General features: G+C 43.6%; 1 protein-coding gene across 1 annotated transcript in view; it reads right to left on the reverse strand.

Annotated features, from left to right (window-relative positions):
* SLA2 (Src like adaptor 2) overlaps window positions 1-18,076 on the reverse strand; it is a 35,565-nt gene that overhangs the window by 3,561 nt on the left and 13,928 nt on the right. The window contains exons 5-6 of the mRNA XM_001381516.5: window positions 12,824-12,927; window positions 497-646 (exon numbers count right to left, since the gene is read on the reverse strand). Of these exons, the coding sequence (XP_001381553.3) occupies window positions 497-646; window positions 12,824-12,927 (254 nt within the window). The remainder of the gene's footprint in view (window positions 1-496; window positions 647-12,823; window positions 12,928-18,076) is intronic.

Genomic DNA, 18,076 nt, shown 5'->3' on the forward strand with positions numbered 1-18,076 from the left:
TGCCCAGGGTATTTGAGGCTAGATTTGAACTCAGGAAGGCGAGTCTTCCTGACTTCAGGTCCAGCACACTACCTACTGTACCACCTAGCTTCCCAGAAGGGACCTTAGAGATTCTCTAGTCCAACTTTTTATAGAGGAGTAAACTGAGGCCAAGAAAGGGGAAAGAAATGCCTATGGCCAATTAATAATAATTAGCCTTTACGTAGCATATTCAGGTTTGCAAAGCATTTTATGTGTGCTATTTCGTTTGTTCTCAAAAGAACTTTTAAAAGATAAATGAGTTAAGTGAGCTATTAAGTGTCCAAGGCAGCATTTGAACCCAGATCTTCCTTACCTCTAGGTGGCATTTACCGTCAGACCCAAGATCTGGGTGGCCAAGCCTAGGACTCTGTCCAGCGCTTGTAGGACATGGAAAGGAAAGGGAACTGACTGCAACTGGTTGGGACAGTGTCTCAGGTCTGTCCTTCCCAAACATTGGCCACAACCCCCTCCCTACCTGTGTAATGTTCCACCAGGGCCTGGAGTGAAGGGAAAGTGAGCCGGGGAGAGATGTAGAACCAGCCGTTCTCCAGGCGATGAATCCTGTAGTGTCTGACCACGTCCCGAGAAGTAGGGCGGCTCAGCCTCACCGACAAGGAGTAAGCACCTAGAGGAGATGAGGTGAAGGAGGAGATCGCCGAGGTACAGAAAAGCCCCCAATCCCTGACGGATGGCACGGGGCCTGCCGACCTTGGGAAGATGCAGGACAGATGCAAAGGACAAGGAAGGAGCCATCGCTTGGTCCCTAACTCAACTGAAGACTTATGGGAAAAGGAATGGGTTGGGCTATGGATGTTCAGTCAAGTCAGTCAGCATTTGTTAAGCCAAGCATTGTGCTAAGCTCTAGGTATACCCTGTCTTCCCCGTCCCCCCAAAAGGCAAAACCAACCAACCAAAAAAAAATCCTACTAAATGAAATTCGAAGAATATTGTCAAAGTATTTTTTTTAACCCTTACTTTCTGTCTTCGTAACAACTCTTACAACAGAAGGGCAAGGGCTAGGCAGTGGGGGTGAATAGATCCTGGGTCTGACTTGCCCAGGGTCACACTGACACACACATCTAAGACCAGATTTGACCCCAGGTCTGGCATGCTATCCACTCAACCACCTAGCTGCCCCTAATAAAGTACTTTTGAGAGAAGCTATTGCACAGTCCCACCAAGGTTTGGATAATTGGGAGAAGAGACGTCTGCCCCCCAGGGATCAACCCTATTCCTAAGAAGATCCACAAACCTGTGTCTGGAGTTTTTGTCCCAGCTGATAAGTCCTAACTGCTAGTCCACAAAAGGACCCTTCTTTAGGACAGAGGAAAAGAATGATTATTTAGTCCAAATCCTCTTTGTCGATTTTATTATCTGAGTGTCAATGTGGGGCAGTAGAAAATGTCTTGGATCGGGAGACAGAAAACCTGCATTCTAACCCCAGCTGCCATGAACTTGCTGTGTGACCTTGAGAAAGTCATTGGACTTCTCCGGCCCCAAATTTCCTCCAATCTGAAATGAAAGGGGTCAGAGGATCTCCAAGGTTTCTTCTAGCTTGGAAAGGCCATATTCCATGAGCCCCCACTAGAGAGGGATTCCCCAGCTGGACTGCAAGTATAAAGAGGAGTAGAGCATCCTAATGTAAAGTGCCAACTCCTATTTTATAGATGGGGAAACCGAGGCAATGGTTTTAAGATTTTCTGCTTTTCTCAGCCCAAATCTGAGCTGGCCATTTGGTAGGTTCAGTAAGAAATTGTCAAGTTTCTCAGTGGCTCCTTTAGCATGTTTCCTCCATTTTTTCCTCCCTTATAAAAAGTTGTATTTACGCCCATTGTCTTCATGTGGTAGGCTCTTTCTGCTCTACTCCCCATCTAGTGAATCTACCTTTGTAAGAAAGTAAAAGTCAGGAAAAATCCCCTTCTGATAGGATATGCAACATTCGGCATCCACAGTCCACCACTTCTCTATCAAAGGGAGGTGTAGTTACTGTTCTGAGGTATTCCTGAGCCAGGCTGGGTCACTATAACGATGCCACCTTTTCATTTTCAGAATCCCCTCTTAGGTTTTGACTTGTTTCACTTCCCACTAGGCAGCCTCATGGAATTCTGGGCAAAAGACTTTGTCTCCAATTTTAAGGAAAAGTTGGATCTTACTCCTGATTTGTCCTGTTTTATCCAACTGTAGAATTCTCAGGACCAATTTAATTCGACAGATACTTCTTAATTGAGATATAATGGAGCTGAATTGGCAATTTTCACTTCAAATTTCTGAAAAGTTTCTTTTAGCAGTGAGTGATCGAATGGCCACTAACAATGTGTGACTGGTAAATGAGCCCTTCATTTCTAAGAAACATACTCTTGCAGAAAGACATTCATACACTGTTGGTGGAGCTATGAATTGGTTCTAATCATTCTTTTTTTTTTTTTAAACCCTTACTTTATGTCCTAGTATAAGTTTTAAGATTGAAGAGTGGCCAAAGCTAGGCAATGGGGTTAAGTGACTTGCCCAGGGTCATATAGTTAGGGAGTATGAAGCCAGATTAGAATCCATGTCCTGACTCCAGATTTGGTGCTTTATCCACTTTGCTTTCTTGCTGCCCCTGTTCCAATCATTTTTTGTTTTAAACCCGTACCTTCTGTCTTAGAATCAATACTATGTTTTGGTTCCAAGGCAGAAGAGGGCTAGGCAATGGGGGTTAAGTGACTTGCCCAGGGTCACACAGCTAGGAAGTGTCTGAGGCCACATTTGAACCCAGGACCTCTCGTCTCTAGTCCTGGCTCTCAATCCACTGAGCTACTCAGCTGCCCCTCCTTCCAATTATTCTTGGGAGCATTGAAGTTAGTCCAGAAAAATAGTTAAAGACCAGTTTTAATTCTGAAATCCTGTTGTTGGGCATTTACTCCAAAGAGGTTAAAGACAGAAATAAAAGTATTCATAGTAACACAAAGTGGGTAGCCATAAACTGGGGACTAGCTAAACAGATGGCAGCATACCGGTGTCATTATTTTGCCATAAGTAATGAGGCATCGGAGGAATCCAGAGAAATATGAGAAGACTTACATGAACTAACACAGTATGAAACAAGCAGAAAAACAAAATAATCGATGCACAAAGTAAGCAGGAAAACGAAACACACATCAAAACACAAATCACCTAAATGAAAAGAACACCAAAATGAAGCTAAGACACTGGGCAGGGATGAAGCAATGCATCCCCCTCCTCTCCCTGGAGAGGCAGTCAGGAGTGAGCTGGTAAAAGGTGAATCGATACTATGTAACACGATTGCTATCAAGAGCGTTATGTGAATGATCACCCTACAATAATTTGGAAACAGGTCTTGATCTGTGACACATGTAAAACCCAGTGGAATTGCGCATCAGCCACAGGTGGGGGTGGGAGGAGGGGGGGAAAGAACATGAATCTTGTAACCATGGAAAAATAGTCTCAATTAAATAAAAATTTCCAAATTAAAAAAAAAAAAGAGGGTTATGGGACTTGCCCAGGGTCACACAACTAGTGTCTGAGGCTAGATTTATACCAGGAGGATGAGTCTTCCTGACTCCAGACCCATCTGCTGCGCCACCCTAAACTATCATTTAGCCCCTGCTTAAAGACCTCCATGAAGGGAGCCTAGTCTCCTAAGCTGCCCATTCCCCTTTCAGACCGCTCTCCATGGTAAGGCTACCCAGAGCCAGTCTCATCCCTCTCCCGCATCCCTGGTCCCTCCAGCCTGCCCTGCCCTGTTCCTCTAACCACTTCTCCCATGGCATAGACTTGAGGCTCTTGGCCATTCTGGTTGCCCTTCCTCTCTTCAATCTTAAGCTCCAGCCCTAGAACTGAAGAACATTCTCCTTTGTGGCCTGTTACCTCCCGCCTCATCCGGCCCAGAGAGAGTCCTTTGCCTTTGTCTGGGGAGGAGCACCTGACCCGGAAGCGGTGGGGATTGCAGAAAGAGGAGGGGAGAGCCGAGGAACCAAAAGAACGTTGGGAGAAGTCTATTGGGAAGGTCTGTGGGGAGCATCATTGCTCGTGGAGCGCCTGGTGGGGAACAATCCCGAGGGTCACTTCAAAGGCCTTTTTTTAATTTCACTTGGTCAATTTCAAACATTATCCCTTGGTTACAAACATCATATTCTATCCCTCCCTCCCCTCCCCCTTCCCATAGTGGACGAGCAGTTCCACTAGGTATTACTTATGTCTCAAAGGACTATTTTTGAGACAAAACACAGAACTGCTACGTTCTCATCACCCGTAGAGTGGAGGAGAGGGCGGCTGCCTTTCTGGCCTAGATCAGGTGTGCTTTAGGAGGATGCCTGAGATGGCATTAGGAATGCTAATGAAAACACCTGCAGACTATCAATTGAAAACTTAGTCCTCCTTGTCAAAGAATAATTTTTTAAGAATTTGAAAATTATCCCCCAAATTCATTTAGACTGCTAGGCCTTGGTTAACTCATGAAGTTTCATAATGTTGGCATGACAAGAGAATTGCTTCTGCAGTTATCTCTTGTTTTTACTGAATCTTTTGCCTTTGCCTAGATTCAGCGGGACAACTTCATTCTCTTTATGATACTTCGGTCCTGGGTTCAAATCTGCCCTTAGACACTTCCTAGCTGTGTGACCCTGGGCAAATCACTTAAACCCCATTGCCTAGCCGTTACCTGGCTCTTCTGTCTTGGAATTGATAGGAAGATAGAAGGTAAGGGTTTAAAAAAAGAAAAGAGGGGGCAGCTGGGTGGCTCAGTGGATTGAGACCCAGGCCTAGAGATGGGAGGTCCTAGCTTCAAATCTGCCCTTGGACACTTCCTAGCTGTGTGACCCTGGGCAAGTCACTCAACCTCCATTGCCTAGCCTTCACCACTCTTCTGCCTTATACACAATATTGATTCCAAGATGGAAGGTAAGGGTTTAAAAAAATAAAGAAAAAAGAAAAGAGGGGAAAGATGGGTGGCTCAGTGGATTGAGAGCCAGGCCTAGAGACCGGAGGTCCTGGGTTCAAATTTGCCCTTGGACACTTCCTAGCAGTGTGCCTGGTAAGTCACTTAACCTAGCACTTACTGCTCTTCTGCCTTAGAACCAATACACAGTACTGATTCCAAGATGGAAGATCAGGGTTTAAAAAAAAAAAGACTCTGGAGTCAAGGAATCCTGGTTCAAATCCTCCCTCTTAGGCTTACTGCCTGTGTGACTCAGGGCAAGGCTCTCCACCTTCCTGGGCCTCACTTTCTTCATCTGTAAAACGAGGGGAGTTGGTCTAGGTGGCCTCTAAGCTCCATTCTAGCTCTGGGTCCAGGAGCCTGTAAACAGATGTGGCCTAAGCAGGAAATGGCACAGGGCTTCTACCACTTCCTTGTTCCTAAAAGCAATACTCAAGAGCTCTTTTGGCTGCCACCCCTCTAGTGTGGTCCACATCGGATCCTGCCTCCTCCCCAAGCCTTTCCCAAGCACCCCAGCCCTAAACAGTGGACCGAGAGGAGTTGCCTTCTTCATTCCTATAACATTTATGCTAGGTACAACCTGATTTGTATTAAAAAAAAAAAAGAATTTGTATTGAAATCTTTTGTTTCCACATCATCTGTTTCCCAATATACTCCTTCCTCCCTCGAGGGACCATTCCTTATAACAAGGAATAAAACCAAACATTTCAGCAAAACTGACCAAAACATCCCAAAAGACAGCCAACATGCTAGATTGTGTCCCATGCGCGTGGGCACCCAAGCTCTGCTTTCTGATTATGGTTGGGGTCTAAGCTTGATCATTCACAAATGCATCCCATTTCCGTTGGTTTCTAGGGGTCTGTCATAGCCGTTTTCCCTCCACTTACATTGCCTTACTCATCCTGCATATTATTTTCCGCCTGTTTTGCTTTTTCCCAGGCCTTCTATGTGTTTCTTCCCCATCTCTCACTAGCCTGCGAGGAGGGGGGTGACAGCCCAGGTTCTCGTAGCCCCAGGACCTTGCAGCAGGTGGATGGTGCATGGGGGAGCCAGCTCTAACTCAAAGGGGATCAGGGAGAGGGGGCCTCTGGTGTAGCTTCTGGGAATTGAACATTTGAACCCTGGGAGAAGGAACGTGTTCATTTTTTTTTAAACTCCTACCTTCTGTCTTAGAATCAATACTGCGTATTGGTTCCAAGGCAGAAGAGCGTAAGGGCTGGCAATGGGGGTGAAGTTGACATGGGCACTGTACCCCAGAAACTCAGGCGAACTATTATCAGGACAATTCCTCTGCTCCCTTCCATCCTCGTGACTCTTAGCCTAAAACATCCAGTGGCCCCTATAGGACCCTGACATGATTGTCCTCCTTTGATCCTCCTTTAGATTTAAGATGGACAGAGAGATGCACCTCCAGGCTACGCCTCGATTCTATCAGGCTGCATCTCAGACATCTGTCTGTTCCCTAAAACTAAGGAATCTTTATGAGGGTCATTCCCATTCCCCAGGCTGACCCCAGTCAGATGACCACCCCACCCCACCAAATGCCTGAGTGGGTACCACTCTAGAGTCACGTCTACACCAGGACACAGCATTTGTTGCAAGAGTATAAAATCCCCAGAATTGATGAGTTCTGGGAGCAGTCTTCCATCTTGCTGTTCCACCTTGCTATCCTCCTGGCCATTCTCAACATTATTTTCCTAAATTAATAAATTTCTCTTTGTGTTTTTAAGCTAAGTTCTGGAGTCTTGCATTCTTGCAAAAGGTATCCTTCCTGAACCCCAGGGGTGCACATCTGAACCCCATAACAAAGTGACTTGCTCAGGGTCACACAGCTAGGAAGTGGTAGTCCAGGTTTGAACCCAGGACCTCTAGGTCTGACTCTCAATCCACTGAGTCACCCAACTGTCCCCAGAGTGTGTGCATTTGTGTAGGTGTGTGAAGTGACCAAAGATGTCAGGGTCCATGCATGTAAGTATCCTCAGGACTTCCTCTGGCTTCTCATCTCTCCTTCCAGGGGCACCTTGTCTGCTTGGGGACCATTTGCAGGCCCTTATCTCTCTTTAGTGGCACCTGGGATCTCCGCCTGAGGAGCCCTGTGGTTTCCTGTTTGCATAGTGATTGGTCCCCTGGTACATACACTTACTTACTTCTCTCCCCACCCCCAGCAGCGCAGTCCTATCTCCTGGGCCCCTGACTTGGCTAGAAAGTTGTTGCTGTTGATTTCTAAACACACAAGGCTCCTCCTCCTATCCCTCTACTGTAAAAAAGCAGTTAAAAAAAAACACAAAACAAAACAAAATGAGAACACTTGGTGGGGTGAGGAAAGGAATCGAAATAGAATTCAAGTCAATCAATCAGTCAAAATAGGACTGGTTTATATGGCACAGCAAGTGATATGATCTGAACCCATCCCCAAATGTAATAACAGTCATAACAACATTTAGCATTTAGAGGGTGCTTGCAATACGCCAGGCACTTTGCAAATATTTTCTCATTTGATCCTCACTAAGAACTTGGGAGTCAATGCTATTACCTCCATTTTCCAGTTGGAGAAACTTTGGCAGGCAGAGGTCAAGTGACTTGCCCAGGGTGTCAACTTTATTTCTAGAAGCCCCAAGTATGCCTCAGTCCCTGGGGAATTTGCCTAGAGGGAAGTCCCAGACTGTAAACAATAAACTTTAGTACTTAATGGTGCCAGTTTAGGTGGGACTAGTAGACACAGTCAAATCTCAAGTACCCTTTCTGTCTTGGAAGTTTCTCCCATAGTACCTCTCCCAGCCCTGGCTTCAATCCTCCTCTTGTATCCATTGTAAAGCATCTGCCTCTCCCTGATAAGCCTGGTTTGTAAAGCCAACCAATCAGACTTCCTGCTCCTTGGTTCCCCAAAAGGTATATAAAACCCCCATGTTGTTGTTCTTTGGAGAATCGTCTCTGAAGGTTCATTCTCCCAGAGACACTGTTGCCAGAGTCCCAGAGCTTTGGCTGTGCGTGGAGGCCAAATCTCGAGCACTATCTCTTGTCCTGTTTAAAGATTTGGTCCTGCTGCCTACTTCAGTGGTTCTGTGTTTTTCCAGGTGGCTAAGGGTCACACAGCTAATAATGGCACGGGCATCGTACCCCAAAACTCAGGCAAACTGTAAGCAGGGAAATTCCTTTGCTCCCTTCGGCCCTTGTGACTCCGACCCTGAGAGGATTATCCTCCTTGGATTGTCCTTTAGATTTGAGATGGACAGAGCGATGATACCAGCAGGCTGTATCTCAGACATCCATCTGCCTCCTAAACTATGAGGGTCTTCAGGCAGACCCCAGTCAGATGATCAGCCCCCCCCCCCCAATGCCTGAATGTTTACCACTCTAGAACCATGTCCCCACTGTTGTATCCAATCCCCAGAACTGATGGATTCTGGGAGCAGCCTTTCATCTTGCGGTTCCACTTATACTATCCTCCTGGCCGTTCTCTACATTACTTTCTAAATAAATTTCTCTATTTTTAAGCTAAGTTTTGGAGTCTTGCATTCTTGCAGAAAGGTATCCTTCCCGAACCCCAGGGGTGGTTCAACTTTAGTACTCCACAAAAATAAGTGTCTACAGTTTGATTTGATTTGGGTTTTCTTGACTCTAGGCCCAGGGTGCCACCAAGCTCCTACTTTCTCCTGATATTTCAAATTCCAGCTGAGAATCATTCCTTTAGGGCTTGAAGACTTTAGGGTGGCCAAGTCTTCATCAGAATATAAATAGCTCAGGAAACAAGGGGAGAGCCTTACATTTAGGTTTAAACACTTACACAAATACAGGATCTGGGTAGCATTAAAAAGTCCCTGGGGTACTAAAAGCTCAATCTGAATCAATAGGGTGATAGAAAAGCCCCCCAAAATGCAATGACAGCTTTTAAAAAAAAGAATATTTTGTTCAGGATCTATGATTTCATTAGTCTAGGGAACTTAGGTAGAAACTCCATCTACCAGCCTTTGTCCATTCTCATTCTTTGGTCTTTGAAATAGTGGATCACTCCCCTGCTTGGTATTCTCTTCTCTCTAAGGTCTCCTCCACCATTCTCCTCCGGATCTGACCCATCTTTCTCCATCTCCTGTGCTGAGTCCTTTTCCAGATGGCCCCTCTAGCCATCGGGGGCCCTCAGGGGTCTGTGCTGGGCCTTTACCCTCTATACTACTATTTGTTGATCTCATCGTCTCTTCTGGATTTAATTACATCACTATGCTGATTTTCCAATCTACTTTTTCAACCCATCTTCTTTGCTGACCTCCAATCTCACCTCTCCAGCTAGGTGTTTAGTAGATATCTTAAACTAAACATGTACAAATGACAACTCATTAACTTTCCCCCCAAACCCTCTTCCCCCTTTCTTTTTTCTTTTTAAACTCTTACCTTCCATCTTGGAATCAGTTCTATGTATTGGTTCTAAGGCACAAGAGAGGTAAAGGCTAGGCAATGGGGGTCAAGTGACTTGCCCAGGGTCACACAGCTGGGAAGTGTCAGAGGCCAGATTTGAACCTAGTGTCATGGGCACTGTACCCCCAGAAACCCAGGCCAACTATTATCAGGGAAACTCCCTTGTTTTGCCTCCTCCTGACTCTGAGCCTAAAAACACCCAATGACCCCTCTAGGGTCCTGAGATGACTATCTTCCTTTGAACATCCTCTAGATGGACAGAAAGATGCACCTTCAGGCCACACCTTGATCCTATCAGACATCTGTTTGTCCCCTAAAACTAAGGAATCTTTATGTCCCCAGGCAGACCCCAGTATGATCACCCCACCTCATGCCTGAGTGACTCTTGTAAAAAAAAAAATGTATAAAATCCCCAGAACTGATGTCGTCTGGGGGACAGCCTCTCCATCCATACTGTCCCCATGGGGGAACAGCCTTTCCTTTCATGCCCTCCTCCCAGGGAACTGCTCCCCATCTTGCTGTTCTACCTTGCTATCCTCCTGGCCACTCTCAACACTACTTTCTAAATTAATAAATCTTTGTTTTTTAAGATAGTTTTGGAGTCATTGCATGCTTGCAAAAGGCATCCTTCCTGAACCCCAAAAGGTTATCCTTCCTGCCCATAACAACTGGACAACAACAAAATAGGACCATCTAGTCTAGGCCACCTCCTTCATTTTACTGATGGGAAAACTGAAACAAAGGCAGATAAAAAGACTTGAAGTAACACCAACCATTAGAATCAGTCCGAATATACTCAAGGAGGTCACTGACAAAAAGAACACCTCCACATACATCAAAATGTTTATAGCAGCTCTTTTTGTTGTAGCAAAGACATGGAAACAAAGTTGATGCCAATCCGGAGGGAATGGCCAAACAGACTGAGGTTTATTAATGTAATAGACTATTGCTGTGCTCAAAGAATCAATGGACATAACAGCCCTGGAGAAGCATAGAAAAGCTTACTTGTGAACTGAGGCGAAATAAAGCAAGAAGAACCAGGAAAACAACACACACAAAAGGTCTCAAAAGGATTGAACTGATTGTTTCCAAGATAAAAGAACAAGTTTGGCCCCAAGGAAGAGATAAGAAGACCATCTTCTATTTGCAAGGGGGGTAAGGTGGAGTCAGGAATATTACATATAATGTAATTTTTTCCAATGTGTTGACATATTTTGCAGATTTTTTTTTCTTCCTTAGATGGTAAAAGAGAAATAGATATGGGAGGAAATCTAAGTGCCAGAAAAGCAAAACATGGTAAAAAAATCTATTTTTCAAAGAAAAAATTAAAAAAAAAATCATAGACTAAATTCAAACCGAGGGCCAGTGTTTCTTCTATTATAATCATAGTGCTTAGAGGTTTCTGAGGAGAAAACATTCTTTTCTGTAATCTAGGAGGTGCTAAAGTGATTTTCTTCAAGACTTCTGACTGTCACCTCCCACCTTCACCAAAGAAAGTGGCAAACATCTAGGTTCTGTCAACATGGAATCTAGGAACCCCAAACTTGTAGCTGAGTAAGATCTGATGAACCCCAAGTTTTAGAACTAGCTTGTAAATTGGAGACCCCAAAGCTTGTCCTTGTTCTTGTGAGAATCCACCCTGAAGCAATTTCACTGAATCATGGACCCTAAGGTAAATGACAATCCCAGTTAGGTGGGGCAAAGCAAATACTAAGTACTCTTAGGGAGGCTTCCCTATTGTATCAGACCCTTTCCCAAGAAGATCCACACCAGGGCAGGCGCCAAAAAGGATCCATAATAAAAGTAGCCCCTTCCCTTAGACCCTAGCCTCTAGCTATGATTACTTTCCCAAGCTAGGCTGTATCCAGTCAGTATAGTTGGAACACTCCCATTTCCCGGTAGCTATAGTGATGTCAATGATCTTTCCCTGCTCCTGGATCCCCCAAATTCTTTTGTTCCTCCTCAACTAGCAGTCTTCTAGCACTGTGGGCTGCCATTGTCTGGGGACTCTGTGTGGGTTGATAGCCCACAGCTCTTCGAGGAGGCCTAATTTTAGCGCTAAACCCCTTTCCTTAATTAAAGAGTGGTTTTTCTAAGTACTTAATAGTTCTGTGGGCTTTTTTTTTTCAGTTAACAGTTGAAATATAAACACTTAAATTAACTTTTCTGGGCTTATTACATATTATTTTCCCTTCCGCAATCTTTGGTCTAGTCAAACTAGCCTTCTTGCTGTTCCTTAAACAGGCCTCTCTCTCTCATCTCCACCCCTTTGGGCTGGAACGCATTGCCTCAACACTTCTGCTTCCTAGAATCCTTCTTTCCTTAAACTCCGGCAGGATGACTTTCTCCCCAAACCCTAAAGCTTTTCCTGATTCCCCCAAGGACTAGGGCCTTCCCTTCTCCCCAACCCCACTTACCTTATTATCATTATTATTATTATTGTTGGGGTTTTTGCTTCTCTTTCGGCTATATTTATGAGTGGGGTGCTATCGTCCAGCTTTTCTCTTGAAGCTGAAGGCCAGAAGCAAGTGGAGAAATCTCTCCCATCTGTGCCCTCCCCCTCTGCAGGCATCCATCTCCACCAATGAGGAGAGTCCCAGACAGCTGGCCCTTTTTAAGACCCTGATTAATGTAAATGTTGTCTTTCCCATAGAATTTAAGCTCCTTGAAGAGGGGAACTGTTTCATTTTTGCCAGTTTTATCCCTAGCACATAGTAGGTACTTAATAAGTGCTTATCAGTGAATTGATCTCAAAGCTGCTTTACTAATTGCCCTCAGTAGAACCAAGGTCCAAGTTGGTCAGATGGAGCTTCCCAAAGTCACCCACACCCTCTGGGCTGGTTTCCTTATAACTAAAGCAGTCAGTCCGTAGAAGTTTAGGTCACCCAGACTATGGGTAGCATCTGTGACTATATAAGAGAGACAAGGCAAATGGCTCACACAATGACTGAACTGGAAACTGTCTTCTCTCTCTCTTTCCTTCTCCCCCCTCCCCTCAAAGCTGAAGAGTGGTAAGGGCTAGAAAATCAAGTTAATTTAATTTAATTCAATCAACCAATCAATCAATTTAATTTGATTAAATCAAAATGAAGTGACTTTCCCAGAGTCACACAGCTAGGAAGTAGCGGAGGCCAGATTTAGCTCTCGTACTTCCCATCTCTAGCCCTGGCTGTCTATCCATTGAGCCATCTTAAATATTTTCTATTTACTTAGCTGTGTAAGTATTGTTACCTCTGATTGTTGTTTCCTTGAGACCAGGGATTATTTCATTTTTGTTATCCTCAGTGCCTAGTACAGTGCCTGGCACACAGGAGATACTTAATAAAAGCTTACTGGATTGAAAAGCTTTTCCTGTTTTAAAGGCATGTTATAATTCAGCTACTGCAGCCCAGGCCAAACCAGCTCCAAGGGCAGGACAAGGAGTCTTGCCAGGGTCCCAGCATCTATGGTCTGTACCTCTCCTGGTCTGACTCTCCCGGATCAGGAAAGATCCTCCATGGTTGCTGGGGAGCAGCAGGAGATCCTCTGCTTTCTCTCGATTCAGGCCTTCATAGAGCCAGCTAGGAAAGAAGGAGAAAAAGTCAGGCTGCTGGGGTGCCAAGCTACCTGGGCTTTTCTTCCTCTCTTGCCCTTCCTATTCCCATAGTCTTTCCTGTCTGTATGTCTTCTCAGGAAATTTGAACCAGGGACCGCCCGGGGATGTGCAAAGGCAATTAGAAAGGAAATCCTGATTAGACATAGTATATGCTTTGCCCAACCTCAGACTCTTGGATTTCACAAATATTCCCATCCTTGAAGCTTGAAAAGGCAAAGTCTAAGACACCTGGAAGGGATTACAAATACAACAGGAATAAATGTAGGGAACACAAGTATACCTGAAAAGGGTTTAGGTAAATTAATGAAGGATCCACCCACAACAAGGTGGGGAGGGCATTTAGGAACATTCCTGCCCTTAATGTTTTAGGGTCAATTGTCATGCCTGGTTGAAACCATCCCTGGCATTCCTGTGGGAGACAGAGTCATGAACTGGTGGAATTATGGGGTGGCCTAGTCCAGGACCAAATCCATCTGTTCTAGGTTTGGTCTCTGGCCTTGATGACCAATAGCTGTATGCCTTTGGGCTTCATATGTCAGATATGAAAATGGGAGTTTGAACTAAGGTCCCTTTTAGCTCTGACATTCCATAGTTCCAGGAGATTTCTATGAATAATAGTCTTAGGGGAGTAAAACCAAAATTCACTTTATTTTTTTAAATCAATATTTGGTATTGGTTCCAAGGCAGAAGAGTGGTAAGGACTAGGCAATGGGGGTCAAGTGAGTTGCCCAGAGTCACACAGCTAGGAAGTGTCTGAGACAATATTTGAACCCAGGACCTTCTGTCTCTGGGCCTGGCTCTCCATCTATTGAGTCACCCAGCTGTCCCCACCAAAATTCACTTTAAAGAAGATTATGAACTACTGGGTTCACCGGGACTACTTAGACCATAAACTTCTGAGGGCAGTAGCATTAAGCTTAGATAGGGCCTGTTATAAGTACAGTCAATCCTCAACTTTCATGGAGGTGGCATTCCTAGAAAGGGGAATGAAAGTAAAAATCTTGAATATTTATACATAGAACTTGTGGGAAAGAGGAGGTGAGGTTCCTCCCACTATGGAAAACTAGAATCTTTCACCAGAGATTACTGACAGTACACTTTTCTGCACACAAGTCTTTAGAGCAAAACATTAATTCCAATATAATATGATAGTGATATTATATATAACATAATAAACATATACTGTAATATATAAAAATGCATCTAATAATATATATTTTCCTAACACATTAGCTATGAAATAACCAATAAAATGCAGTACACAAAATATTTTTTCTCTCTAGTAATTTGACCTTTTGTGCTAACAGTGTGAATTTTAGATTTCCTCCACCCTGCTTAGTCTAACAATCAGTAATGTCTACACCCCTACTTAAGGATGAAGTTGAGAAGGATGGCCTATGACAAACATGTGCTAGCAAATGACAAATCATAAACAACTGACAGACCCCTGGGCTGTGCTTAAGCTACCATTGGTACATGTGAGACACAGGAAGTGATGTAAAAAAGGTCTATATATTTCATGTCACTTCCTCTCTCCCGGCTCTTTTCGCAGAGAGGTGGCTCTGGCGGCAGCATGCTGATCGTCTTGGCATCTTGCCATGGCTGTAGCTATTGTCCAGGTTTGGTGGTGAGCATCCTTGATACAATACTGGGAAAAGCTTAGTAGCATAGATCAGGTGAGGCATCTTCACTGAGCTCTCTTGGAGTTTTAGGCTGACTCTTTTTTTTTCTCCTTTAGTTTTCCTAAAAATAGGTTAGAGCCAAGGCTGCTTAGAATTCAAATCCTGCCTCAAATACTAACTGTATGACTTTGGGCAGTCAATCAACCTCTGTTTCCCTCAGGTTCTCCATCTGTCAAATGGAGATAATATAACAACTACCCCACAGGGGTGATTATGAAGATCAAGTGAGATAATAATTGTCAAGTGCTTAACACAGTGCCTAGACATAGTATTGGAGGGGATGTGGCAAAATTGGGACAGTAGTGCATTGTTGGTGGAGCTGTGAAATGATCCAACCATACTGGAAGGCAATTTGGAATTATGTCCAAAGGGTTATAAAACAATGTAAACCCTTTGATCCAGTGATGCTACTAGTAGGTTTGTAGGAGAGATTTAAAAAGGGGGGAAAGGATCTACTTGTACAAAAATATTTATAACTGCTTTTTCTGTGGTGGCAAAGAATTGGAAATTAAAGGGATGTCCATCAATCGGGGAATGGCTGAACAAACTATGGTTTGGTGATGGAATACTATTGTCTTATAAGGAATGATGAATTTCAGGATGATTCCAGAAAGAGCTGGAAAGACCTTCATGGACTGATACAGAGTGAAATAAGCAGAACCAGGAGAACATTGTACACAGTAACAGCAATATTGTGGGACGATCAAACGTGATAGACTTAGCTACTATCAGAAATACAATGATCCAAGATAATTCTGAGGGACTTATGATAAAGAATGTTATCCATCTTCAGGGAAAGAACTATTGGAGTTGGAATGCAGATGAAAGCGTGAAAATTTTCAATTGTTTATTTAGATATATGATTGGGAGTTTTGGTTTTATAAGATTAGTCACTCACACAAATGTACAATATGGAAATACGTTATTCATATAATACATGTATGATCCAGATGGAATCATTTGCCAGTACCAGGGAAGGGAGGGAAGGAGGGAGATAAGTGTGATCATATAAATTAGGAAAACTTGTGTGGAAATTTATTACATGTAATTGGTAAATAAAGCAATAAATGAAACCCCAAGAAATGAGGTAGTTGCAGCTAAATTCAATGTACAGACTTTCTCCAGAGAGGCAAAGTCAGCAGAGTCGGTCTCCTTGAAAGTCTAAAGGCAATAAGAAACGTGGGATCTTTAGCTTCCCCACTCTGCATTGCTCATGAGGAGCACAAAAAAAAGTATCTGCAGTTTTGGCTACCAACATCTGTTGTCAAGGACGAGGAGGTAGAGAAAGTCTATGATGAACTTACTGAGACCCTCCCCAGATGAAATGAATTTAATTCAGTGACCCTAGTGCAAAGGTCCTTAGGGGAGGAGAGTGAAAAATAAAGTGCAAAATGGGGATCAGGATCAGGAAACAGAAAAGGCTGACACAGAGAAGCTTTCTTCTTTTGTATAATAAATAATAAATATTTTCTTTAAAAAGAGAGTTGGAAGGCATTGGATGTAGCAAATCCCTAACACCATCTTGGGAAATGACATTCACTGAACAGCATCATGGATTTAGAGCCTAGACACTGTCTTGCCCACGTTAAATAGAATCTTGTCTTGTAACAATTTGATACCGATGTGGGAGTCATTTCTAAATCAGCTGTCTGTCTATTTAAACTACTGATTTCTTAGAGCAGAGAGCAAAATAAATCCCAAATTAGAAAAAAAGTTAAAGATGAGACCATATGGCGTTCAATTAAAACAGATGCTGTTTGGGGGGGCAGCTCAGTGGATTGAGAGCCAGGCCCAGAGATGGGAGGTCCTAGGTTCAAATCTGGCCTCAGACACTTCCCAGCTGTGTGACCCTGGGCAAGTCACTTGACCCCCATTGCCTAGACCTTACCACTTTTCTGCCTTGGAACCAATAAACACTACTGACTCCAAGACAGAAGGTCAGGGTTTAAAAAAATTAAAAAAACAAACAAACAACAGATGCTGTTTGACCTATTCGAACTAGCAATTCATGCAAAATAAATTAGCAAATGGATAAAAGGATGGATGTTCACATACACATCACCATTCCCTACTCAAGTGTCATCATTGTAAAGCAATTGCTTCCTTGAGGAAACGGAAAGATCCTAGAAATAACGTCAGTCAGCAACTATTAGATTACATTGACGAACAGAAAAGACACCGTGAAGGACAGTTTGGCAAAGTGATGTATTTATAAAACATGAAGGGGGGCTCCACCAGCACCACCATCACTACTACTACTACCACCATCACCAATAATAAAATAATAATAAAAAACAGTAAGGAGGAAAACATGATACAGTGGAAAGAGCATTAGATTTGAGGTCAAAAGACTGGGTTCAAATTTTTATTCTATTACTTATCTTTATTTAAAAAAAACAAACAAAAAACCCTTACCTTCTGTCTTAGAATCCATATTAAGTATCATTTCCAAGGCCAAAAAATGGTAAGGGCTAGGCAATTGGGGGTTAAGTGACCTGCCCAGGGTCACACAGCCAAGAAATATCTGGGGCCAGATTTGAACCCAGGATCTCCCGCCTCCAGGCCTAGCTCTCAATCCATCGACTTATATTCTATTACGTATTACTCATTTAATCACAGGTCAATTATTAACATCGCTAGACAGACAGTGAAAGGTCAGAGATGATTGAGAATGCAGGTTCAGAGGGAGAAGATAACATATTCCATTTTGGACAAGTTGAATCGGAGACACCCCTAATGACATTAAAACCAGGAAGATCTGAGCTCAAGTCCCATCAGTGAAATATACAAACTTCTTAAAGATGAAAAAAATACATTTCCAAAAGCAGGTAAGATAAAGAAAATATCAGTGAAGCTGGAATGGTCTGGAGGGTCTGAAACTATCCTCAAAGATATGAAATCCTATACAGTTGATGAATGTGGCCTTTTAGGAATGGGGATTTTTTTTTTAACCCTTACCTTCTGTCTTAGAGTCAATACTGTGTATTGGTTCCAAGGCAGAGGAGAGGTAACAGCTAGGCAATGGGGATTAAGTGACTTGCCCAGGGTCACACAGCTGGGAAGTGTCTGAGGCCAGATTTGAACCTAGGACCTCCCATCTCTAGGCCTGGCTCTCAATCCACTGAGCCACCCAGCTGCCCCTTGAAGTTAATACCCCTTCTGACACATACGGGCTGTGCTGACCTGGACAAAGCACTTGACCTCTTACTGCTTTAAGCATCCTTCTAGGACTACGAGTTGCATCAGTGGAAGGAGTTTCTTCATTCATGAGGCTTTGCCAATGAGATCACAGGCCTGGCCCTCATCTCTCTCATTATGGGCCATCCAGGGGGAGATAACCATAAAGCAACCAGAGACGTAGGACTGGTATTCAGGAGAAAAATTAGGACTGGCTGTCTAGATCTGCGAGTCATTTTCATAGCGCTAACAAGA

The sequence above is a fragment of the Monodelphis domestica genome, chromosome 1, assembly GCF_027887165.1.
Source record: "Monodelphis domestica isolate mMonDom1 chromosome 1, mMonDom1.pri, whole genome shotgun sequence".
Classification (NCBI taxonomy): Eukaryota; Metazoa; Chordata; class Mammalia; order Didelphimorphia; family Didelphidae; genus Monodelphis; species Monodelphis domestica.